General features: G+C 47.3%; 1 protein-coding gene across 6 annotated transcripts in view; it reads left to right on the top strand.

The window, feature by feature from the left end:
* Positions 1-15,593: 15,593 nt before the first annotated feature.
* The window catches only part of RACGAP1 (Rac GTPase activating protein 1), a 28,321-nt gene continuing 18,719 nt past the window's right edge, over positions 15,594-25,195 (top strand). Inside the window, exons 1-2 of one of the 6 annotated variants that reach the window (XM_037514704.2) lie at positions 15,594-15,674; positions 23,768-23,852. In XM_037514704.2, coding sequence (XP_037370601.1) covers positions 23,768-23,852 — 85 coding nt within the window. In that variant the 5' untranslated portion in view covers positions 15,594-15,674. Of the gene's footprint in view, positions 15,696-18,113; positions 18,280-23,763; positions 23,853-25,195 lie in introns of those variants that run through there. The other 5 variants (XM_037514701.1, XM_037514705.2, XM_037514702.1 and 2 more) reach the window with 5 other exon arrangements.

Here is a 25,195-nt window from a genome sequence, read left to right as displayed (position 1 = left end):
AGAGTTTCTTCCCTCCACTGGCATGTGTGCAGGACCCTCCAAGGGCTCTGGCATTATGCTGACCCAGATTTAAATCCCACTTCTGTCACACCAACACTATGTGGTGCTGGGAGTTACTTAACCTGTCTGAGCCTCACTTTCTCTGAAAACTATAACATCTAGCTAAATGCCCTCGGAGATGAGGCAAACTGTCCTAGTAAACAGTAGGTGTTCCATCCGTAGTAGCAAGGATTATCATCCCTGAAAGACCGATAGGGGCCAATTCCCCATGGACACTTTCCTTGCAAATGGCCCCATCTGCTCTAGGTGAAGAAGCACCCTCCAGCCTCTCAGAGACGGGAGTGAGGGGGGTAGTGCAGAATTGGGGGTGGGTGGGATGAGGCCCCCCGGGACTCCCAGGCAGCTCTTCTCTGCTTCCCCATGCGTGAAATCACAGGCGTCTCAATCTGTTTGCATCCACTTCATCTGCCAGCTCAGCAAATACGGAAACAATTAAGGAGTTAATTAGCAGATGGGTGGGAAGGGGCTTCGGACCTGCGGCTGATGGGGCCCGTCAATACATCCCTCCTCACCCCTCCAGGCTCCTCATCACCCCCAGACTCTCATCTTCTCTCCCTGCTCGCTCTTCTGGTTCAAATGCTTCTCTTTCTTGTTTCTTTGCTCCCTCCCTCTTTCCTTTCTGCTTCCCCCATTCCTCTCTCTCTCTAACCTCTCTTCTCTTAGCTTTCATCTAGTCTCTGCCTTCTCCATCCTCGGGAACTCATTTCACCCTCCTCATTTCATCCAACATTTTCCCCCATCGCCCCTCCCATGCAACTAGAATTTGGGTCTCAGAAAATGTGCCTTGTGCACTAGCTCACGAGTTTAGGGTTCGTGTCTCTACAGGAGCCGGTTGGTTCAGAGTTGCCTGCCCAGGCTGGGTCCCCTCTCCGCCGACCAGAAGGCTCTCCTCTGGCCCTTGCCATCTCGCTGCATCTCTTGCTCCTGGCTCTCGGGTCTCAGCATCTCTTTCCTATGCTTGTGCATCTGAGGGAGGGGGCTGGGGGCCTCTCTTGGGTCTTGGCACTCCATCTGCACAATGAGGACCAGGCTGGACCCTTAGTTTTTCCTCCCTAGAGGGCTGGCAGATGGCCACCTTCCTTCCAGCACTGGTACCAATTTGTGTGTCAACATGCCATTTGGAGTCAGGGCTTCAGGAGGAAGGGACGATTAAAGAGATAATATATAGAGACTGAGACACAGAGAAGGGCAGAAGGCAAGGGAGAGATGGAGAAAGTGGGGCCAAGACAGATCAAAGGGCAGATGTGCGGGAGAGAGGGGTGGAAGGGAGAGAGGGAGGGAGGGAGGGAGGAGGAGAGAAAGGCAGGCGAGGTGGAGACAGGGAAGAGAGCGCTCTCTCCCTCTTCCAATGCTCTGGGTCTTGGAAATTTAGGGTGAACAAAGGAAACCGAAGCCCATGGGGTTTCCCTGTCCTTGGGAAACTGCCCATTAATCCCCCACCACTTCCCTCCTGCATCAAATGTCCCGGTCTCTTTGTTTGGGGGGTTCTGGCTGTCCTGGGAACAGGTCTATCCTGTTTTCTCTGTGACCCTCACCCCTCACCCCTCAGTGGGCAGCATCTGTGTTGATAGCCAGAGGAGGGGAGGGGAGAAGGGTCATGGATGCCAGGGAAGTTGGCTACACTCAGAGCATGGATGGCAGCACCTTGAGGGCAGGGCCCGTATCTCCAGCTCTCGGATGCCAGGACCTGGCTGAGCCTGGCCATGGCAGACACTCAACAGTCTTTAGTGAGTTGCATCCATGAAGAGCACCCTGGGGCCCATGGCCTGGTCTTCAGGCCTGACGGACGCCTTCCTTCTCCTGCATCAGTTGGTCCTGAGGGGCACTGGTCTCTGAGGTGCGCCCCAGCACAGGCCTTCCCCTCTGTGCTCTCCCACCGGAGAGGAGGGCCCCTCTGCAGCAACAAGGACGCCTTCCTTGTGGACACTCCTCCCACCTACCCAGGCCAGTCAGGAAGGCTCAATCTCAGTGCCCACGGCGGGGCAGCCAGCCGGAGGAGGCAGTGTTGGTGAATAATTCATGGGGCTGGGAGGCCCTTATCTCCCAGGCCGGCCCCACCCCGAGCCCCTACGCCAGGCTGCCATCCCGCAGGCTTCCCGCTTTATCTCGAGGCCCAGCTTGTAATGCAGCCCGCCATATCACAGGCAGAAGGGGAGATTAATTTTCTGGTTTTGCATGGGAGGGGAAAAGGAGGGGACTCGGGGAAGTGCTGGGGAGCAGAAACCAGGATCTTTCCGATTTCAGACTCCAGCGGCTTAATCCTCTCCCAGGCCTGCAAGAAGGGGAGGAAGAGGGTGTTGCCAGCCAAATTTCATCATCAGCGGCAGCCCCAACAGAGGGAGGCGGCGGTGAGGGGCAAACAGACGGGAGAGGCAGCAGCGCTGGCGCAGAAAGGGGAGTTGTTTGGAAACAGGGTAAAAGGCGGCCCTCTCAGCCTGGGCTCGCAGACGGCTGGGCTCTCGGGAGCTGGGAGGCAGGCTGTGGGGATGCACACGTGGGCGCATGTATGTCCACTTGGGCTTCCGGTACAGGGGCATACTCCCCAGGGAGGTGCAGCAGCCTGGTGTCTTCCACACCTCATACAACCTGGCATAGTGGAGTCTAAAAAATGTTGACTAATGGGGGGCTGTGTGTCTGGGGGAATGCTGATGAGCTGAGCAGATACAGCTCCACATGCTCCTGGAATCTGGTTCTGCCATCTTTCCATCTGCCCCTGGGGCCCTGGCACATGCAGACTGCTGGCTCCCCTTGGGCTGTTTCCTGAGCACCCCCCCCCAGGACTACAGAGGCCTAAGGGGGCTGGGGGCAGGGGGGAGCTTCAGGTCCCTGATGCTTTTGCTTAGACAAACAACTAACCAGCACTAGAGGAATCCCCGCCCCTTAGCTGACTATGTACCATGATCTGGGCTGGGCAGCCATGTGTTTTCCAAGATTATAAGAAGTGAGTCTCGCCTTCAAGGAGCTTATAGTCCAACTGGATAACCAGACACATAGGTAATTGGCTCTGATGCATGACAGAAGGTGATGTTTGCCAGGAAAGAGCTACCAATGAGGGCCTCCCTGGTGGTGAAACGGGTTAAGACACAACCTTTGAAGCTATCCGCAGCCACTGCAGCATGAGTTCTATCTCCGGCTAGGAAGAATCCCACATGGCACAGGAGACCTCTCCTTACTCGCGCACTGCTCCCCTCAGCAGTGTATTTCAGTCAATCTGCCTGTTCTGTTCCCCACTTTGTCTCTGGTGAATCCTCTCGTGCCCCCCGCCCACGCACATACCTCTGGCTTTTACCCCAGTTCTTGTATGCATAAATAAATAAATCTTTTAAAAAAAAAAAAAGAAAAAAGAAAGAGCTACCAATGACATGCTCCAAGGAGGGAGGGAGTTGATGGTGATGAGGAAAGTGTCATGGAGGGTAAAGCATTTGAGATGGGTTTTGAAGAATGGGTAGGAGTGTGAATTGGTCATAATGATATGGGAAGGAGGCAAGACATTTTAAGAAGAGGAACAGTGTAGAAGAGATAATAGGGAACCAGGGTAAAACAAAGAGATAATAACTTTGTGAGCCTGGTAGTTGAGTGAGCTTAGTCTGGGAAGCTAGCAGAGATAGGACATAAAGACTCCTGACATTGTGTGGAGGAGGGTCACTGGGGAGCAGTTGAAGGGTCTGGAGCAGGAGATGGCACAATCAGGGTGGGGTGGCGGAAGATAAAGATAGCCAAGATTATTTCACACTTGTGTCCCACGTATAGGTTGGAAATGCCTTGGGAGGAAGTGTTATAGGACAGGGAGAGGGGCAGCCCAAACCCCGCAAACCTGCCTATTCTACATGGGTTCTGCCATCCGCCGCATCAACACAAAACATAGGAGACTTTAATGGGAAGGAACTTTAATAAAACTAGGAAACAATACAAGTAAGGCAGAGTCTAGTTTCTAAATGAAGCATCCAGAGTTACCCGTCCCCTCATGGGTAAAAGTCCATCCAAATGGGATTGGCCCAGAACAAGGCCCCAAAGCCTGCTACAAGTCTAAAGCATCTTCCAGTGGGGACCCACAGAAAAGGGTCACAAACAACTGGACAAGCCCGGAAGGAAAAGAGCAAAATCAACATCAAAATAAAAGCTGCCATTGTCACTTCCCCACGGGTCTCACCCACATCTGTGTCACCCAGTCCACGACCAAAAGACAAGCGCAGTTTCTTCACGTGTCTCTCGGCTCCATGCTACTCCTCCAGGTCTCCTGGCTCCATCCTGCTTCCTTCCTCAGTCTCTTCTGCAGCTTCTCCTCTTCCTGCTCAGCTCCACCCTCCCTTGGGTGGGGCAGGAAACCTGAAACTTCCCCCTTTCCTGGGGACCACCCTGTTACAGAAGGATCTCATTAAATCCTCACAACCACCCTCTTAGATGGGTCATAATAGCATCCCATTTATAGGTGAGGAAGTGGGATCACAGAAGTGTTAGCAATAGAATGGGATTAACTGAGGGCCTCCCTGGTGGTGCAAAAGGTTAAGCACCGCACTATGAAGCTGTCTGCAGTCCCTGCAGCACAAGTTCCATCCCCAGCCCCCCAGAGAGCAACCCACATGGCACAGCAGACCTCTCCTGTCTCACCTGCTGCTCCCCTCAGCAGTGTATTTCAGTCAGTCTGCCTGTTCTGTTCCTGGTGAATCTTCTCACTCCCCTCTGCATCTCTGGCCTGTACCCCAGCTCTTGTATGCATAAATAAATAAATCTTTTTTAAAAAAGAATGGGATTGGGCCTCCCTGGTGGCGCAGCAGTTGAGCGCTGGGTTACAAAGCTACCCGCAGCTTCTGCACTGGTTATATCCCCGGCCACCGGGCGAGGGTCCCACATGGCGCGCAGACCTCTCCTGCCGCCCGCAGCTCCCCTCAGCAGTGGACTTCGGTCCTTCTGCCTGCTCTGCTCCCCGCTCTGGCTCTGGTGAATTCTCTCACCCTCCCGCGCTTCTGACTGTACCCAGTGCTTGTATAAATAAATAAATAAATCTTTAAAAAAAAAAGAATGGGATTAATTGATACAGCAGAAATCAGAGAAGGGAAGTTTAGGATTACAAATTCTTTAATGTCTCAGGCAACTTTGGACATGGAGAGGGAGGAATCCTTTTTTTTTTTTTACTTTAATGTCCCATCTTTTTTTTTTTTTTTTTTTTGGTGGGACCCTTGCTAGTGGCTGGGGATTGAACCGGCGCTGCAGAGGCTGCGGGCAGCCTCACAACCCAGTGCTCAACCGCTGTCACCAGGGGAGGCCCTGTCCCATTTATTCTTTACTCAACTATTACACATTCTCCTAAGAATTTTCATACTGCTTATATAATCAATGAATCAAAACCTTACAGATTTAGCGAATTATATTTCCCCAAATATTTAAACATTGATTGCAAATAAAACCAAACTCTTCATAAATCAGTTATTTTTAAAAACAACTTTAAACGTCTTCAGAGCCTCCCTGGTGGCTCAGGGGTTAAAGACAGTGCTATCAAGCTGCCCCAGGTCACTGCAGCATGAGTTTGATCTCAGCCAGGGAGTTGACCTATGTTGGGCAACAGACCTCTCCTGTCTCGCCCGCTGCTCCCCTTCCCCCTAACACCCTCAGCAGTATATTTCACTCCATTCACCTATTCTGTTCCCCACTCTGCCTCTGGTGAATCTTCTCACAGTCCCCCCACCCCTCTGGCCTATACCCCAGTTCTTGTATACATAAATAAATCTTTAAAAAAAAATCTTCAAAAGCAGGCAAAATAAGGAATATTACAAGGGAATTTCCTTTTTTCCCAGTGTTCCTAAAATTAGTTTCCTTAGTTTTTCTTTTTTTCTTCCTGGAGTAGCATTTTCCTGACTTCAACTGGCGAGTCCAGGCTCTCCTGCACTAGCAGGATGAAACTGCAGAGGGGCTTGGCTGGAGGTGATTTGGAATGGGGCGCACAGGTCCTGGTGGCTCGGGCTTCCAGGGAGAGCCTCCTGTACTTCATTATGCTGCTCTTCGCTTACTTCGTCAGTGTCCTCTTTGTGCTCAGGCCAATCACAGATTCTGAATTTGTGTGTGTGACCCTAATCTTTTCCCCAAAATGATTCTGATTCTGAGTGTCTTATCTTTACAGTGCAGCACACTGTGTTCCGAGTGGGGCCTGGTCTGGTTCAGTTAAGTCTAAAGCCCCTGGTCAATTGGTTAACTGGAACTCCATCCTCTCCTTCTCATCGGCCGCTAAGACCTACGCTATTGTCAGCGAGGGCACTGAAGCAAGGTTCTAAGACGAGGCATTAAGGGCTTGAATTAGGGCAGAGGCAATGAAAATAAAAAGGGAAGGACAGTTTTCAGAGGCTCCATGAAGGCAAAATTGACTTCCATTAAATGCAAGCGAGTAGTTCACCTCCTAGAATAAAATGAAAATACACGTGTAGACCCTTTGTTCCTTATATAGCACCATTAAATCCCACTTGTTCTTGCTTTTGTTATTATGTTGCCATTATGAGATGGTTAAGGACAAAATCTTAGGGAGTTCACCTAAATTTTTTTTAAAGATTTATTTATTTATGCTTACAAGAACTGGAGTACATGTAAGTCAGAGGTGTGGGGGGAGTGAGAGGATTCACCAGAGACAGAGTGGGGAGCAGAACAGGCAGATCTACTGAAATACACTGCTGAGGGGAGCAGCAGGCAAGGCAGGAAAGGCCTATTGTGCCATGTGTGTCACCTCCCTGGCTGGGGATTGAACTCGTGCTGCAGTGGCTGAGGGTAGCTTCATAGTGCTGTGTCTTAACCTCTTGCACCACCAGGGAGGCCCCGGGAGTTCACCTAAATTTAAGGGGTGAACAGAAGGCGGGGGGCATGAAAGACAGCTAGAAAATAAAGGCAACTGAGAAAAATGGGTTGAAGAGAAGGAGGCCAGACAGGTGTCGGCAGACAAGAGGGTGGAAGGCAAGCGGACAGTTGAGTATATTTTACCAAGGTCCAGGAGAGAAGAGTTGAGGGTCTAGACTAGGGTGAGAATAGTATGGGTGTGTCAGGAGAGAGGGAGGACACAGAAGAGGTAAGTCCAATCTTAGAGACAGGGTGGGAAGCTAGTGGAGCCAGATGGAAGGGTGGTGAGTCTAAGGTCATGCTCCCGGGCGTGGGGGGCCTGGCCCAATGCAGGGAAGGGATGCTGTGGTGCCCTGGGTGTCTACAACGCACAAGATGAAATTTCCCATAGTGACCAGGTTGGAACCTCCTTTGCCAAAAGAGGCTAATAGCTCAGTCACATGACTTTCCAGCTATGCTGTCACCCTTCACCCTTCTCACAGGAACCAGGATTAGAGAAGTTTAGAATGGGCAGGGTCCTTCGAGATCATCTAATCCATCCTTTGCCATCAGCGACCACTATTTAATAGAGGAGGGATTGGTGCGATCCAGATAGGCAGAGGGGGCGGGGAAGACACAGATCATTTTGATGCATTAGTTGGAGAGTGAGGAGATCTGACAGAAGTGAGAACCATCGAGGAGTCCCATGGAGATGAAGTTTGCAGTTGGAAGCGGAAAAGAAGTACATGGAGGTACAATTCATCCATGCAGGGTTCTAGACCTTCCAAAGCATTCCCTGTGCTAAACAGGCAAAGTAGTATCATCTTCTTTAAAAGATAAGAAAACTATTGAATGAAGGGATTTAGAGATCGGCAGCTTCCCAGCCCATCCTTGGGGAGTGAGGCCTGGGAGAAGCCTCAAGTCTTCTGCTCCAGTGGGGGGCAGTTTGGGGTGAAGAGGATGGTGCACCTAAGTCACAGGTCCTTCAGCTGATGACAATGGGCAAATTATTCAATCCCCATGTCCATTATACCTACTTTTCAGGCTGGGGTATGACCAGATAGCATATGAAAAACACTGTGTGGTGCTTGGCACATGGCAGCTTGGAGATAAACGTTAATTCCATGCCTGCATAGCGCCCATCTACTTACCCGGAGGCCGAGCAGGCTTGTCTCGCTGGCTTGAGGGCAGACCCACCATAGTGCACAACTGCAGGAGGCACCACGTGGACAAGAGGGTGAGATGAGTGAAAGCAGGCTACCAACCTCCCCTCCAGAACGTCTTTCAGGACTGACTCCTCAATTCAGACTCATCCAGTTTCCCCAGAGAGACCAATGCCCTCCACCCACCGGAAGGGCAGGGCCCAGAGCCAGAATCCTAGGGTTGAAAGGCACCCTGTGGAGCTTCTGAAAGACCCTCAGGCCCATCCTTCAACCAGGGAACACACCAAATAACCAGACCACACCATCTTCACAATTGTTTACAGCTTTTATAGCTGCTGCTTTACTGCTCCTCACACCACCCCAGGACACGGCCTCATAACTTGCTTGGTCCTCTAGGGAGCTCAGAGAACTTAAGTGATGTTGCCCAAGACCACTGAAGTGGCGAGTGACTGAGCTGACCCCAGGTCTCAAGTTGTCACCCCACGTCCCAATGCCGCAAGGCTCAGAGAGGCTTCGTGACTTGCATGAAGTCCCTATTTGGATGCAGTAGAGGGTTAGACCCCAGGCCGCCTCTGCAGCCCCTAGAGCACTGTTCTTTCTGCTCTATCACCCTGCGCAGGGAGAAAAACTGCTGCGGGAAACAAGTTTGGCAGTAGAAAGGGAGAAATGATGGGGGGTGGGGGGCGAGAGGAAGGAGCGGGAGCCCGGTGGGTGACTGCGGAGGATGGGGTCGATAAGGAGATGGGAACACCAGGGTCCCCAGTTGGCTGGCGCTTGGATCAGCCCTCCCCACTCTGCCAAGCCTGGGGCTGCAGGCTGCCAGTGCGCCTCCATAAAGACCCCCAGAGAGCCGGAAATCAAATATTCCTCCTCCCCTGCTCAGGCAGCCTTATTGCCATTGACAGCAAATGTATTGCTCTAATCTTTTCTCATTTTGCCAGGATGGGCTCCATTCTGACCTCCCTCCCAGCCCGAAGCCTTAGCAGAGGTGGGAGGGATGCACTGAGCTGGGAGGGAGATACAGCCGTTGGGCTGTAAATGGGGCAGCTGCTGTGATCCCAAATTTGATAGGACCTGGTCTCTGGAAGGCTGAAAGGACTCAAGAATTTACAGATCTCAAGGGGGAATCCATGACTGAGGGTTCCCCTGTGAAAGCAGATGGGGAAGGTTTGGTGGACAAAGAGGAAAAAGGCCCTGCACCCCAGGGAAACAGACTTCTGCAGAGCACAGGCATGTGTGTGTGTGTGTGTGTGTGTGTGTGTGTGTGTGTGTGTGTGTGTACGTGCACATGTGTTGAAGCTAAAATTCTAAGTTTGGGAGATGATAGTGTTGAAATACAGTTCTTGGATAAATAAATACACTCTTGTATAAATAAATACCACTCTTCAGAGTGGTCAGCATGGTCCACCTGTCTGGATGTCCACTCTGCAGCCCAGAGAAGCCAGGCCAATATGAATGCTCCCTGCTCCTCTGGCTGCCTCACCTTCTGGTCTTCCTTGCTTAGATGGGCACTCAGGCTTGGCAAACCTCAGCGAGGCACCATGGAAGCACCAGAGATGTAGAAGGAAGGGAGGTGAAGGATTTGGGGGGCACTCAGCCTACAGATCAAAGCTGGTGCCCTGAGCTCAAGGGAAGAGGGGCCAGGTAGGGCAGTGTGATTGTGGGAAGAAATTTGTTACTCAGAGTCAGATGGGTCCAGTGCTCTGGCCTAAGGGAGTGAGAGGCTCTGAGTCCTTTATTTGCTCTGCTAAAATCAACCCCGAGTGTGTGTGTGTGTGTCTGTCCCAGCAGAGGTGCCAGCTGAGTCCATTCATGGTGAGCACCTATCTGTTTGCATACAGCTGCAGGTAGGCCTGCAGAGTTTTCTGAAGCTTGATAGTTACAAGTATGACAGGGCCTCAGCCTCAGCATCTGGAGTCCACCTTTTTTTTTTTTTTTTAAAGTTTTCTGGCCCCTGCAAGGGGGGAATTCCTGACTGGAGAGGTTGAAGCAGATCAGAGGTCTGCTCGGGGTTCAGCAGGGCTCAGTGGGAGTGACCTAGTGCAGAGAGGATGCTGGACGTTCTTCCCTCCGGCCATGAACTGCTGTCTCCTACTGAAGGTTACGTGTCTTCTCAGCGACGGAATGAGGTGGCGGTCTCTTTTTGAAAAGAGCTTGGAATCTGGTGGAGATGAGTTCATACCCGCTCTCCCAAACAAAGCTCTTTGGGGCCTGGGCCCCTGGGAGAGGCACATGTGTGTTTCTGAAGGGCACCTGGCTCTCTTTGAGTTTGACTTAGTTCAACACTGTTCATTTCAACAGGGTCATACTTGGGTGTGGGTAGAAGTCATGGATCTGGGACCATATGTTGTTGTTGGTTTTACTTGTTAATGAGAGGAAGATGGTTTTCAGAAGAGAGAGAAGACAGGGAGGAACAATCGCTCGCGGTGTGCCAGGGGCTATGCTAAGAGTTTGGCAAATGTCTCATTATTCCTCCCGACAGTCCTTTACATTATAATTATCACCCCAAATTATTTTTTTTAAGATTTATTTATTTATACAAGAACTAGGGTACAGGCCAGAGGCGCAGGAGGTGAGAGGACTCACCAGAGACAGAGTGGGGAGCCGAACAGGCAGATTGACCATTGACTGAAGTACATTGCTGAGGGGAGCAGTGGGTGAGACAGGAGAGGTCTGCTGCACCATGCGGGTACCTCTCTGGCTGAGGATTGAATTGGTACTGCAGTAGCTGTGGATAACTTCATAGTACTGATGCTTAGCCCCTTGTGCCACCAGGGTGGCCCCAATGTCTCTTTTTCCTTAAAGCTTGCTGACTGCTTCACTTCGACTTTTCTCTCCATTGATATTTTACCCAGCCTTCAAAACGTTCCCATCTGGGCCTCCCTGGTGGCACAGCTGTTGAGCGCTGGGTTGCGAAGCTGCCCACAGCCTCTGCAGTGCAGGTTCGATCCCCGACCACCGGAGGAGGGTCCCACATGGTGCACAGACCTCTCCTGCCACCCGCTGCTCCCCTCAGCAGTGTATTTCGGTCCTTCTGCCTGCTCTGCTCCCTGCTCTGGCTCTGGTGAATTCTCTGCCCGTCCCGTGCTCCTGACTGTACCCAGTGCTTGTATAAATAAATAAATAAATCTTAAAAAAAAAAAAAAACAAAAAAAACCCAAACCAAACAAACAAACAAACAAACAAAAAACGTTCCCATCCCTAAAGGGCTCCCTCTTGGGCCTCCCTGGTGGCTCAGGCTGTCTGCAGCCTCTGTAGTGCGGGTTCCATCCGGGCCTGCCGGGGAGATACCCACATGGCATGGCAGACCTCTTGTCTCCCCCACTGCTCCCCCGAAAAGGGCTCCCTCTCTCTTGACCCTGAGATCTCAACCCCTACCCCTCAATCTGCCCAGTTTGTACCTCACCCCACCCACCCCATCGCTGAGCCTAACACGCTGCCTGGAAGAACACGCAGAATCTCAGCTCTCCACGGAGGGAACAACAGCGGTCTGGAGAGCGACCTCTAGACACCTGAGAACAAACCAAAAGGAACCGGAGGGAGAGGCTGCGTGGTGGGGAGAGGACAAGGACAAACACTGCGCGGTGGCCGCACCGAGGGCAGCCAGGGACTGAGTGCCCCCCTCTCCCCACTGCTCTGGGAACTGGGGTGCGACTCCTGGGCAAGTGGCCCGCTGCTCGCGAGGTGGCGCGCGGGGGCGGCGGGCGGCGGGCGCCCGGGCTGCCACCCCCATCCTCCCATTAGCATAAATTCCATTAGCGGCTCGCGGCGGGGGGCGGCGGCCAGGCCGGGGGAGGAGCGGGGGGCGGGCGGGGGAGTCGGGCCGCGGGATCGCCCTCCCCAGCGCCGGCTGCGCCCGCGGCGCGCGCCGAGGCCGAAGCCTGCTCCGACGGCCGCGCGTTCCGGTCCACAGAAGCCCTTTTACAGCCATTGCCTCGCTGGCACCTCACAACCACCCGGCCGGGGGCGTTCACCCGCGCAGGGGATTAAATAACCGGGTCAAGATCTCTGTGCTAATAGCTGGCAGGGACGGGAATCCGATGCTTGCTTTGTGTCACCAGATCGCAGACTCTTCCCGTTATGGGTGCAGCCCTAGAGGGTCTGCCGACCCAGAAGCAAGGGGGTTAGGACCCTCTCTTCCCCTTATGATCGTGGCCGTGACACACACACCACACACACACACACACACACACACACCTTTCTTGTGCTTTCTTCTTACTTTGGTAGAGCAAGGTGTAGGAAAGAAGGTGTCTTCATTCTGGACACAGGCACTGGGTGTTGGGGTGGAGTGGAGTTCCTTCCCCTGAGTTCATCAGTCCACTAAAATGGCTATTTATTGGAGTTGCAAAAGCAAAAAAAAAAAGAAAAAGAAAAAAAAAGAAGAAACAGCAAATTAGAGGAATTCCATCCCTTGTTCTCTGTGAGTTTATAGTGTAGTAGGGAAAAGCAAGAATATTTACTGAGCTTTTACTGTGTGCCAGGAATTGTGTTTTTGGTGGACCTCTCATTTATTCCTTTCAACAACTCTGTGAAATTGGTATTATTTCCAATTACAGAAGCGTCGGCAAAAGCACAGATGACTTGTGAAAGGTGTTTAACTGGTATCTGAAAGACTGACGGAGAAGAAACAAATGAAATGACTTATGTGTACGGAGAGGAAGAGGGTGCTAGAGAGTTTACAGCAAAGGCTTTAGTCTGTTTTTTTTAAGTTGTCTTGGAAGGGATAGGGGGACTCACTAGGTTTTCACTTGGCAGTGCTGGTAGGGAAGAGGAGCCGCAAGTGCCAGAGGAGGATCAGGAAGTACAGGCCCAGAGCAAGCAAGGGCCAGGTTAGGAGAGCCTAGTTAAGGAGTTGGTCTTTCTTTCTTTCTTTCTTTTTTTTTTTTTTAAAGATTTATTTATACAAGCACTGGGTACAGTCAGAAGTGCGGGAGGGTGAGAGAATTCACCAGAGCCGAGCGGGGAGCAGAACAGGCAGACTGACGAAATACACTGCTGAGGAGAGCAGTGGGTGCAGCATGAGAGGTCTGTCCTGCCATGTGGGACACTTGCCAGCGTCTGGGGATTGAACCGGTGCTGCAGAGGCTGCTGGCAGCTTTGAAACCCAGCGCTCAACCGCTGCGCCACCAGGGAGGCCCAGGAGTTGGTCTTTATTGAGGAAGTTAAAGTTATTAATGGCTTAAACAAGAGTGACACCAGATTAGAATTATATTAAAAAAAAAAAAAGGCTACTCAAAATGTAAAGAACGCAAATGAGGGGGGAACAGTTTCATTAGTGGCTTAAACTACTGCGTTGGACCAGACTGGTGACTGTAGGAAGGAGAAAAGTGAGCATGTACAAGAGATACTTAGGAGTTTCACTCAGTATTGGATAAAAGGTGACACAGAAAAGGAGAAAACTGAGTGATTTTACAAATACTCCCTTCTCTCCCTCACCCCTGAGGTCTAATTATTTAATAAGTCCATTTCATTTTATTCATTGATTTCATGAATATCTTTCCCACCTGTCCTCTCTTTTCCATCCCCATTGTCGTTGGTATAATTCAGCTCTTATCCTCCCTCCCTAAGAATTCAGATTTTCTCTCTCAAGACCATCCTCCATCCATCTGAACATATGACCTATGTATAATGCAAACCTAGTAAAATCAATGCAAGCCCCATTATCTGTCTTGTGTTATTACAGGAATAAGTCCAATTCCTTTCTAGTCTGGTCCCAACCTACCTTGCTAGTTTCTTCTTCCCTTCCTTAGGCTAAAGTTCTCCAAGAGACATTGTACCCACTGAACCCCCAATATCACCTTCATGTTCAGGTAAACGTTCCTTCACAAGTCAGTTGCTTGTGTATTTATTAAATATACATGTGACACATTCCTGAGGAGTCATATGATCTTCCCGTTGTCAGGAATTTGCCACCCCCTTCTATATGGTACATTCCTATTCATACTTCAAGTCCTAGCTCAGATATCAAGTGTCTGTAGTCTTTTCTAACACTCACCGCTCCCTGGATAGGATTAAAGGCTTCCTCATCTGTACTTCTAAAGCATTTATACATACAGCATTCTGTATTAGGACTGATTTCATTGTATTACAGGCATCTAAGGAGGCACAGGCAAATATAATCGAGTGCTTCTGACCTTGAAGGGTTGTTGGAAGGATTAAATGGGAAAATATATGTAAAGTCAATATGTCTGTTGTTATCTCTTTCCCAATAATAGTAATAACAATCTGTATTGCAATTTACAAAGTATAAACTTTGATAGTGTTCCCCATACCCCCTTGTGTGATCTGGGAATAATCTTGTTATATAGGGATGGTACTATTCCTTGTTTTACAGCTAGAGGAAGTACGGATGGGTTAAAAAGGGTAATGCAGCTGGTTTGATGGTATGTCTAGCAAACCAAAGTGTTTTACTGGTATTTGTTTTAATGGAGTCAGTCTTCTTAGTATAAAAATCTGTGGTTTTCCCATAAAACCACGCGGCTTCTTGTAAATTTTAGTATTTTTTTTTTTCAAATTCTAGGTAGTCTCTCATTGAGTGATATATTCAACGAGGTAGGGACAATCATGGGGCAGGGCTTGGTGGAGAAAATAGAGAATTTCAAATTACATACAAGCAATAAGGATAAACAGAGTTCTGTGATACTTGGTTTTAACATAAAATATATTTCTTATTGTGGGTCTGCATGGAAATAAAGTATGAAAACCCCATGCTAGCACAATGCCAAGTTCTAAATGAACGTTTATTGAATGGAATTATAGTACTTTCATTTTATAGCTATTTTTATTCTCGGAGCCGAAGAGAAAAATGATGTGAACGTGTAAAAGGCCGGGTTGTCACTAAGGCTAAGAATTTGTGTGGGGAGGGCAACATGTCGCCTCGGCTGGCCCACCTGGTCACGCAGTCCACCGGCTCTCCTCCCCGCTGCCCGGGCCTCGCAAACCCTTTTCCAAAAGGAAGGGGGTGTCACCCACCCACCCCAAAACGTAGCTACTGTCAATCACAGATCCTACCATCTGTATTTTTCCGATTCCTAATAGACTGCTTGGTACGAATTGGCCACACTTCATAAATTGGGAGTCAAATGAAAATTCAGGTGACTGCATCCACGCATGCAGGCATTACAGAGTAAATATGGTTGCAGACGACTGTTGTTCTATCTACTGCAGGAATTCTTTCTACTCGACAGCGAGAACGGCCTATTTCCCATTCTAGGGAAACGGTGAAACCACGAATAATTCGGCTCAGGAAGGATAAGTTGCCCTTAGTTAGCATGGCGTTCTAAAAGGCTTCAGGAGAGCGCGGGGAGGAGGACGGGAAAGAAGGGGGCGGTGGTTAAGGGAGGGTGGGCGTGGGTGGGGTGGGGTTGGAAACAACTTGTGACCTTAGTCAAAATGGCTACTTTTGGCTTCGCTCTGTCATAACGCGCACGCCCAGTCCTGTCCCCGCCTCTCCCCCTTGGCCTCACGCTTGCGTCTCTGCGTACAGACGACAGCGCGGGAGGGATAAATTTCCCTGTGATTGGCTACTGCGAGATTTCGAACCCGAGCTGGCGGGCTGCGCGCTCTGCCGTTAGGTCAAGCGTGGCGGGACGTCGGCGGCTGCCCGGCCGGGCCCCTGCGGACCGGGCCGAGTGGCGCCGGGAGCTCCGAGAACAGGTGCGCCTGCCTGGGTCTGAGGTAGGGGGAGTCTGAGGTGGGGGGCCGTGGCCCGCGGGAGTAGGGGGGGCCGCGCTCCCAGCCGGTCCCCGGGCTCCGGCGGGCGCGGGCGGCGCGGCCTGGAGGGGCGGGGCGGCGGGTTGGGGGTCGGGGGCGCCTCTCTCGGCTCGGCGCTTTACGGGAAGCTCTTTCCGAGGTGGCGGCCCGAGCAGAGCGTAGCCCCCCAGAGAACTCCTAAATACGAGTTTGGGGGTGGGCGGGTGACACGCCCTTCCTTTTGGAGGAACGGGGCGTTTCCCTTTCGACGGGCGTTGGCGAGGCCGGGGCGGCCCGGGGCGGAGCGGGTGTTGGTCTGCACCGGGGGCTGCGCGGCACTGGGGAAACGGGCCTTAGAAGACTGGGGCTCGGGCAGTGCCCATCTCGCCGTCAAGTAGAAAGAATTCCTGCAGAAGCTAGAGCAACAGTCGTCTGCAACCATATTTACTCTGTAACGCCTGCATGCGTGGATGCAGTCACCTGAGTTTTCATTTGACTCCCAATTTATGAAGTGTGGCCAATTCGTACCAAGCAGTCTATTAGGAATCGGAAAAATACAGATGGTAGGATCTGTGATTGACAGTAGCTACGTTTTGGGGTGGGTGGGTGACACCCCCTTCCTTTTGGAAAAGGGTTTGCGAGGCCCGGGCAGCGGGGAGGAGAGCCGGTGGACTGCGTGACCAGGTGGGCCAGCCGAGGCGACGTTGCCCTCCCCACACAAATTCTTAGCCTTAGTGACAACCCGGCCTTTTACACGTTCACATCATTTTCTCTTCACAGGATTTCATTGGTAGGGGGAGGGTGCATGTAGGAATGTAGGGGCGGGGGTGGGGGGTGGTGGTGGTGGGGAAGATAAGGCCATAAGCAAAAAAAGAAATATCCTTATCTTTTTCTTCAATATGTGGGGTGAGCTTTCGAGTTATTGAAAGTGTTTGGAGAAGGGGCCTTTCGCGTAGTTTAATCATTCAACAGGTGTGAAGTACAAAATGTAAGTACAGGACAATGTTATAGGGCCTTAGAGGAGCTTGCAGTTTATTTGGGATGCTAGAACTTAAAGGAGATAATTGTGACACCGGGTGGCCGTTTATACTGTTGAGAGTACTGAGCATTAGTGCAGCCCTTTAAGAAAATATTTTGGCAAGGAAATATTATTTACCGAGGCATAGTGATTTTCACCCTCTAATATAGTAATCCCAGTGTTGGAAGTCTGTTCTGAAGAAAAACACTGTTTGCAGTGATACTCTGTTCCTTCATGCTTTCAAAGAATATTTATTAGTCATTTACTAAGTGTCAGGCGCTGTTCAAGGCACCAAGGGCTTGGCAGTGGACGGACACAGACAAAAATCTTTGCCTTCTTGGCACTGAAACTTAGTGGAGAGATGGACACTGTAAGTTAATATAAAAGTTTGTTAGTTGTTTATAGGTTTTTTGGAGCCAAATAAAGCAGAGAAATGTTGCAGGGAAAAGGCAGCAATTTAAAATAGGGTGGTCAGGGCCTCCCTGGTGGCGCAATGGTTAAGCGCTGGGTTGCGAAGCTGCCCTCAGCCTCTGCAGTGCCTGCCCCGTTCGATCCCGGCTGCTCCCCGGCCTCCTGGTGAGGGTCCCACATGGCGCGCAGACCTCTCCTGCCGCCCGCTGCTCCCCTCAGCAGTGTACTTCGGTCCTTCTGCCTGCTCTGCTCCCCGCTCTGGCTCTGGTGAATCCTCTCACCCTCCCGCGCTTCTGACTGTACCCAGTGCTTGTATAAATAAATAAATAAATCATCAAATCCTTTAAAGTAAAATAAAATAGGGCGGTCAGGAAAGGCCTCAGTGAGAAAATGACATTTGAATAAATACTTGAAGGAGGTGAGGGAGCGACAGTGCAGGAGATTCCAGAGAGATGTAATTCAAAAGCTGGGAATTACCTAAAAGTTCAGAGAATTGTTAAATAATTGTTAACTACATTTTTTTTTTAAACTTAATGGGAATGTGTTAGGAAAACACAAACACAATGTTGTATGTGATCTGTGATTGAAGTTCTATGAGATATGAGTACATAATGGGCCAAAATTAGATAAGGAGGTACATGTAGTCGTTGGGGTGGTGAGGTTTTAATTTCATTATTAAAAGTAAAAAATTTGGGGCCCTCCCTGGTGGCACAGAGGTTCAAGTCTCAGCGCTATCTAGATATCACCAGCCACTGTGGCCTACCTGGTCAGGGAGCTGACCCACATGGTGCTGACAGACCTTCTTGCCTGCTGCTCCCCTCAGCAGTGTATTTCAGTAGATCTACCTGTTCTGCTCCTCGCTCTGTCTCTGGTGAATTCACTCGCCTCCCGCCCCCATACCTCTGGCCTACACCCCAGTTCTTGTATGCATAAATAAATAAAAATAAATCTTAAAAATATGTTTTTGAACCTAGAAGTCCAACAGCATGAGGTGTTGTTTTATATCTGCCAAATGAGCATCACAGATAATAAAGACGGGATCATTTTGGACTGCTTTAGTGAATTCTAAGACATTGAAGAATGGAACACTTCAGAGTTGAAATGAGTTTACAGAAGAAAAAAAAACAACATACTAAACTGGTAATAATTTTTGGAAAAATGATAATTCAGTTGGTCCCTTTCCTAATTTTAGTCTTTATTCATGTTGGACTGAAGGCATTCTGTTTACTCTTTCAGCAGTTGATTTGCTCATAAGAACATTTGGTTTCAAGATAGTCCTTCTGCCTGCCAGTTGTATCGAGGCTTTTGATATGGTGGGAAAAAAGCTGAATATTTGAGAGAAAAAAACAATTGTTCTGAAATGCTTTCACATGAAAGAGTCTTGTAGTATTGAGACTGGCTTAGAGAATGGTTTTCTTTGGCAGCAGAAAACGTATATTGTTGATTTCTTGGGAATCTCCAGATTTAGCAATGCTTGTGAGAATGTTTTTCATTGAAACGTTTTCCTGAAAAACTCAGGCAACCTTTCATTGCTTCATCTTGAAATATTTAACACCCTTGATGCATCTGAAAAACCTAATGTGTAGGTCTTTTAATAATGTTTGTAGGGCCTCCCTGGTGGCGCAGCGGTTGAGCGCTGGGTTGTGAAGCTGCTCGCAGCCTCTGCAGCGCCAGTTCGATCCCTGGCTGCTCCCCGGCCACCGGAGGAGGGTCCCGAGGAGGGTCCCGCATGGCGAGCAGACCTCTCCTGCCGCCCACTGTTCCCCTCAGCAGTGTACTTCGGTCCTTCTGCCTGCTCTGCTCCCCGCTCTGGCTCTGGTGAATTCTCTCACCCTCTCGCGCTTCTGACTGTACCCAGTGCTTGTATAAATACATGAATAAATCTTAAATAAATATAAATAAATTAAAAAAAAAACCTTTAAAATAATGTTTGTAGGGAGAGGAAGAAAAGGAAGAGACTTTTCCCAGGATCCTCTGCAGTAAGATCTGTACCAGTCTGTTATTCTGAAGGAAGAGGTTTGTCTCTTGGCTTGGTGATTGAAATTAAAGTGGGGACTCAAAGCAATCACATCAAGCTGAGACTCTTTCCTGGTGATGTGGAATTGCTCCCTTAGGGATACTCACAGATTGGGAATCTGTAACATAGTGACTTCTCCACCTCTGGGGCTTCTCATCAATAATAGCCAAGATTCTCTAGCACCTTTTTGTTTAAAGTGCTCCACAAACTGTATTCCTTGCTACGCAGAGGAATCATTTCAGCTTTCCCGAATGGCAGCCGCCTCTGTGGTGAAAAGTGACAGCTGTTTTACAACTGCAAAGCAATGTACTACAATATGACTTTGTTTTTGGTTCCTTTCACATTAATATATCTTCTAGCTGTGGAGCTAAATAATAAAGGGGGAGAAATAAAGAAGTATTCGTGAGGGTGAAAATGTGACCCAGTAGGAAAATTAAGACCATATTTAATTGACATTGACTAGGATGAGTAAATTTTAACTTTTCAAGTTACAATTTGGCTGAGATACCAGTTAGTACCTATGCAGAAAGATACGTTTTTGTCATCTCTAAGTAATTCCTGAGCGTCTCTTCTACAGAATTCTAATAAACATGGTTTCTAGCATATAAAGAGAAGAGAATTATATTTTGCCAGTGCTGTTTTTGGATTACCATAAGTAAATCTATTTAGAGTAGAAGCTATAATACTCCTCATAGGCTATAAGCCTTATGTAGAACAACTCATTTAAGAGCTTAGACCTGGTTGAATTTGCTATCACCTTTATTCTTCTGGGTTCTAGCTGTGATTTGGTAATCACTGTTTAGAATGTAAATAACAGGCTATCAGACTAAATTAAAAATATTTATACCCATTATAATAATACTGTTTTTATAGTAAGTTTCAGTTTATGTTATAAAACTTTTAGCTATGTTAATTGATATTGTGTGAGGTAAATAGGGCAAGTATTGTTCCTGTTTATAGGTGAATCTCAGAATTTAAGTGACTTAGCAAGGTTATACTGCTAATAATAGCTTGAAGAACTAAACCTTTATCCTAAGGCTTCTGCCCCACATCTCCTTTCTAACTATTCTGTATGTTTTCATCTATATTGCACATTCTCAGGTGAAATGGACATTCTTTTGGCAGTAGAGTCACAGGTGTTTGTGTGTTCTCTGACTTGCATTTATCAAATATTTTTATTTATTTATTTTTAAAAGATTTATTTATTTATGCATACAAGAACTGGGGTACAGGCCAGAGGGGTGTGTGTGTGTGTGGGGGGGATAGGATTCACCAGAGACAGAGTGGGGAACAGAACAGCCAGACTGACTGAAATACACTGCTGAGGGGAGCAGCGGGCAAGTCAGGAGAGGTCTGCTGTGCCATGTGGGTTGCTCCCTGGCCGAGGAATGAACTGGTGCTTCAGTGGCTGCGTAGAGCTTCATAGGTTGCGTCTTAACCCCTTGCGCCACCAGGGAGACCCCAAATGTTTATTTTAAAATAGTGTTTGTATGTGTAACATACAGCTGTAAGTGCTAGATGTGAGATTTCTCACCTCAAAATTAAAATCTACCTGGGACATTGGGTAGGCCATGATAAAGTTAGAGTGCAAGATTTATGTGTTTGAGTGCCAATTGCTTATGCCAGTTGAGCAGAGCATTGGGAGAAAGGTCAGTGGGAGTTAAGAAAACCTGTGATAAGGGGGTGGGTATAATACACTCAAGAGAAAAGTCCACAGGTTTGGTGATTGTACTTGTAGTGAAGTTAGGTTTGTATCTGAGAGGAAAAATGCTAAAAATAAGGAAATCAATACTATGTAGATTAGGGGTGGAGTAGGTATTTGGTTATATTTATGTATATATGTATGAGGAATAGGTATTTGGTTATATATATGCATGTATATATGAGGTGGGAGGAGAGAACAGTGTCTCAAAATCAAGCTCAACATTTAGGGCTTCCCAAGCAAATTGAGAGCTATTGGATTGGAGTTAGGAGACAGGGTAGAGCTGGAGTAACACACAGTTGACTGTTGTCGTAGAGATGCAGTGACTAAAGTAGGATCATTTGATAGTTTGACAGGTTAGAGAACTGGACTTTGGGGATTAATGTCTGGTGTTGAGAGGGGGAATAAAGAGAAATCCATAATCAAACTATTCATAAAACTCTCAGTCCGTAGACTATGATGGTCTGACAGAGTTAAGGGTTACCTTTTTCTGTGACAGAGCACTGGGAATCAAATAACTATCTTCTAGGTAGGTAGGTATGTTAGGAGAATAATGTAGATTGAAGTCATTGTATGAGATAACGGTTATTATGATGAAGGGATGTCCTCAGGTTCTGTCTTTAGATTTTTTTTCAGAAGTCAGACTGTTGGAGAGACAGTACTGCTCTCCAACTCTTACTCTAGGACTGGTGTGCACAAAGAAAATAGACTAGAGGGACTTGAGAAAATGTGAGGATTTTCTTTTAAAGGGGACAAAAGATTGGGTTGCTATATAGCTATTGTACTTAAGAGGAACATGGACTAGAGGATCTTGAGATTATGTGAGGATTTCTTTTAAAGGGGGCAAAAGAGTGGGTTGCTATATAGCTGTAGTACTTAAGACACAAAGACCTGAAAAAAAATTTTTAATCAGTTTTCAGTACCCTGGTTGTACTGTGAAATTTTCCTTTTCTGTACCCTTGTACAGATGGAAGTTTTCTTATGTACTGAGCTCTCGCTTTCTTAGTGTCTCAGAATATGCAGATGAAAGCTGAGCTGATAAAGCAATACCCCATATTAAACTGATCATTATTTTCTGTTGTCACTGGGAGCCAAAGGAAATCATCATTTGAGTAGCTGTTAACTGCTCTGTCCCTGCTTCTGTCCTGTAGCACTTGGGTATGTTTACCTACTTTGTTGTATAGTGTCAGATAACATGGGCACCTCTATAATTTCCAGAACACTTCTTTCCATTTTTTTTTAAGATTGATTTATTTATGCATAGAACTGGGGTTTTGGCCAGAGGTGTGGGGGGGCAGTGAGTGGATTCACCAGAGACAGAGTGGGGAGCAGAACAGACAGATCTGCAGAAGTACACTCCTGAGGGGAGCAGTGGGTGAGACACAAAAGGTCTGTTACGCCATAAGTGAGTTAGCTCCCAGGCTGGGGATTGAATTCACCTTGTGGTAATAGCGCTGAGACTTAATCCTTATGCCACCAAATAGGCCTACTCCTTCCCTTTTTTTTTTTTTTTTTTTTTTTTTAGTGCTATTCTTTTAGTTTTGTTCTTAGTTTAGAGAAAGATCTTTGTAATGAATTTGTTGGTCTGGTTGCTTAGCAGCTTGCTATGATTATGTAGCTTGGAACAGATACATTGCCATTTGGAAATTTTGGTTTCCAGCCCTGATTCAGGTATAGATTGCATGCAAGCTTGGAATTGAAAGCTTTTTTGCTATTAGAGCAATCACCATATGAGTACAAATGAATAACCCTATAGCATTTAATAGAAAATATCTTTGTTTATATATTCCTTTGTGGTTATTTTTTCCCCTTTATGGACCTCATAGCTTAAGGTACAATCTTGGAAACATCACCAAGTCACTGAAGAATTCTTAAAATTTTTTAGTTGCATGAAATGAGGACTTGAACTAGAATGTTGAAGGGGTTGATTAGGAGAAATATAAGTATGGTATTTCTGGGGACATTATATTTTCAAATGAAATTTGACTTTTATTTCATTTTCTTGACAATTTTCATAAGGTTCAGTTGATGTCTTTCTTGACTGTTAAACATTTCCTCAAAATGTTTTCAATTAAAGTCTGTTTGGAATAGAACTGCCTGTAAGGACACCATTTTAATGTAGTATCAGCGGGTCTTTGGGGAAACACAAGCCTGAAATTCACCATACAGAACACAGTAGCAAATGGTTTTTCCTTTGCCCTTCTAACTGTGAAGGTGGTGTATTGTCTCCTTGATGCCAGAATGTGGTACAATATAACCCTTTGCCTATACTTAGTATAAATTTATTAGACACAGTCTCAGCACGCGCAGTCCAGCAGAGAGCCCTGCATTACAGAAATAATTCTTGTGCTGCTGAGCTGGCGATTTCCTCACTTAATCACTCGTGTGACGTCATCTGTGCCGTTGGTAGGAAATGTGCTGACCATGTCCTGCATATTAAAAGGCAGTTGCAGCAGGGGTACTATCTAAAAGTGAAATTAAAAATGAACATTTTTAACTTATGTTGAAGATTTTAAAATGTGGAAGGATTAAAGTGGCAAAGGTGTTATGTTAATCAATAGGCTTTACTAAAACCACATTTTCTATTTGGTCACCTATAGTAGTCAGCTGATATGCTTGTCCCTAATCGCATTCTCAGCTTCACTGTGATTGCAGAATGGAGGGGGAAAACTGGACAGGGCAAGGGTGGGGATCATATCCAGAGGTCTGGAATGCTTGTTTTCAGGAGTCTTAAACATTCCACCTTTGTTTTGATAATAAAAACATAAGCTGTTGGCTTAAGCTTCTTATGATGTCAGCTGTCCATGTGTTAATCATTGATAGCAACAGTGGATTGCTAGAGTCTATTGTCTGGGATGGGAGGGGCGGCGGCAGGACCTCTAATGTATATTTGATTTCTTGGCAGAAAGATGGATACCACAATGCTGAATTTGCGGAATCTGTTTGAGCAGCTTGTACGCCGGGTGGAGATTCTCAGCGAAGGAAATGAACTCCGTAAGTCATTCTGAGGTGGCCCGTGTGAAGAGAAAAAAATCTTATTTCACACTTGGGCTTTCTCTAAAACTTAAGTGTGTTCCAGTCTTAAGATTATTTTTCATTTGCGTTACCTAAAAAGAAAGTGGTAGTCACTTATTCGTGGTCAAAGATGAATAAAAACTCATTCTAAATGGTCACCTTTTTTTCCTGTTGTCTTTAAAGGGTTTTAGCCAGCCTTTTTCATTATCAGGCTTCTTTTTTTCACTGACTGGTTGGCACTAGTTGTTAGTTTCATTTTTTTGTACCATGAACTGGGCAAAATCTAAATTTTAGAGGATGTTGCCTTTTTCTTTAGAGTACTAGTTGTGCACATTTTCTATCCTGGACTGCACTTGTATATTAGAAGATATTTTCATTGAAGAGGGAAAAAAAATCATTCTTTCTTTTTGAAGGAATTTTCCTTCCTCTGTGTTTTCCTAATTCACATATTTGAGGCTTAGTAACGACAGATTGAGATTGGGCGGAGAGCTGAGGGGAGAAAGGGACGCGCTGATAGAGCAGTCACCTGCAAAGCAGGTCAGTGAGACTGAAGGTGGGTCTGATAGCACTGACTTCTGTGACCTAATGGAATTACTCTTTACCGACTTTTCTTTGTGTTTCCATTTTCTTCAATTTCTTTGTGTTTCCATCTTACTAATACCCAATTTAGTAAATATCTTAAGTCAGCTTCATTATTATAAAACTAACGCAAGAACTGTGTCTTAAACTTCTTTTAACTTCGCAGTACTTAGTATGACGTCTTGCTTATGCCACTCAACATTTTCTTTAATTTGATTGATGTTTTTAATAGCTGTTATCCACTTACAGGCCTTTCAAAATAGTATTCTATTTTCTCTAATAGCTGTTGCATGACCCTGTCATCTGGTACCCGCTCAGTAACCATGATGGCATACTAATCAGGCATCTCTTTGAGGTCACGTCATCTCAGGAGATGGATTACTTTGGAGTCTAGCAGGGAAGAGTATTGAATAAGCGATCGTAAAATTCAGGTTCATTTAGCAAATATTTAGTGAGAACCTAGCACAGGTTCTAGCATATATTGAGTTGAGAGAAAGGGATGATTAAATGGCTTTATGGAAAAGAGTTGGGTTTGAGTTGCGCCGTTGGTGTAAGTTAGGATCCCAGCAGACTGAGATAGAAGAGATCATTATGGGCCAGAGAACTTCCTGAACAGATGCAAGAGAGAGCTGGGTGTGAGGGGAATGGGAGTAAGTGGGGTGACATAATCAGGCTCTGCTTTTGAAAGGTTACTCTGGCAGAGGTGCACATTGGGAAACTGATTAGGACCTTGGAGCCACAAT

The sequence above is a fragment of the Talpa occidentalis genome, unplaced genomic scaffold (genome assembly GCF_014898055.3).
Source record: "Talpa occidentalis isolate TD23 unplaced genomic scaffold, MPIMG_talOcc4v2.1 talOcc4.16, whole genome shotgun sequence".
Lineage (NCBI taxonomy): Eukaryota > Metazoa > Chordata > Mammalia > Eulipotyphla > Talpidae > Talpa > Talpa occidentalis.
Note: the sequence above shows the minus strand (reverse complement) of the source record. Positions and strands in the feature narration are given on the sequence as shown.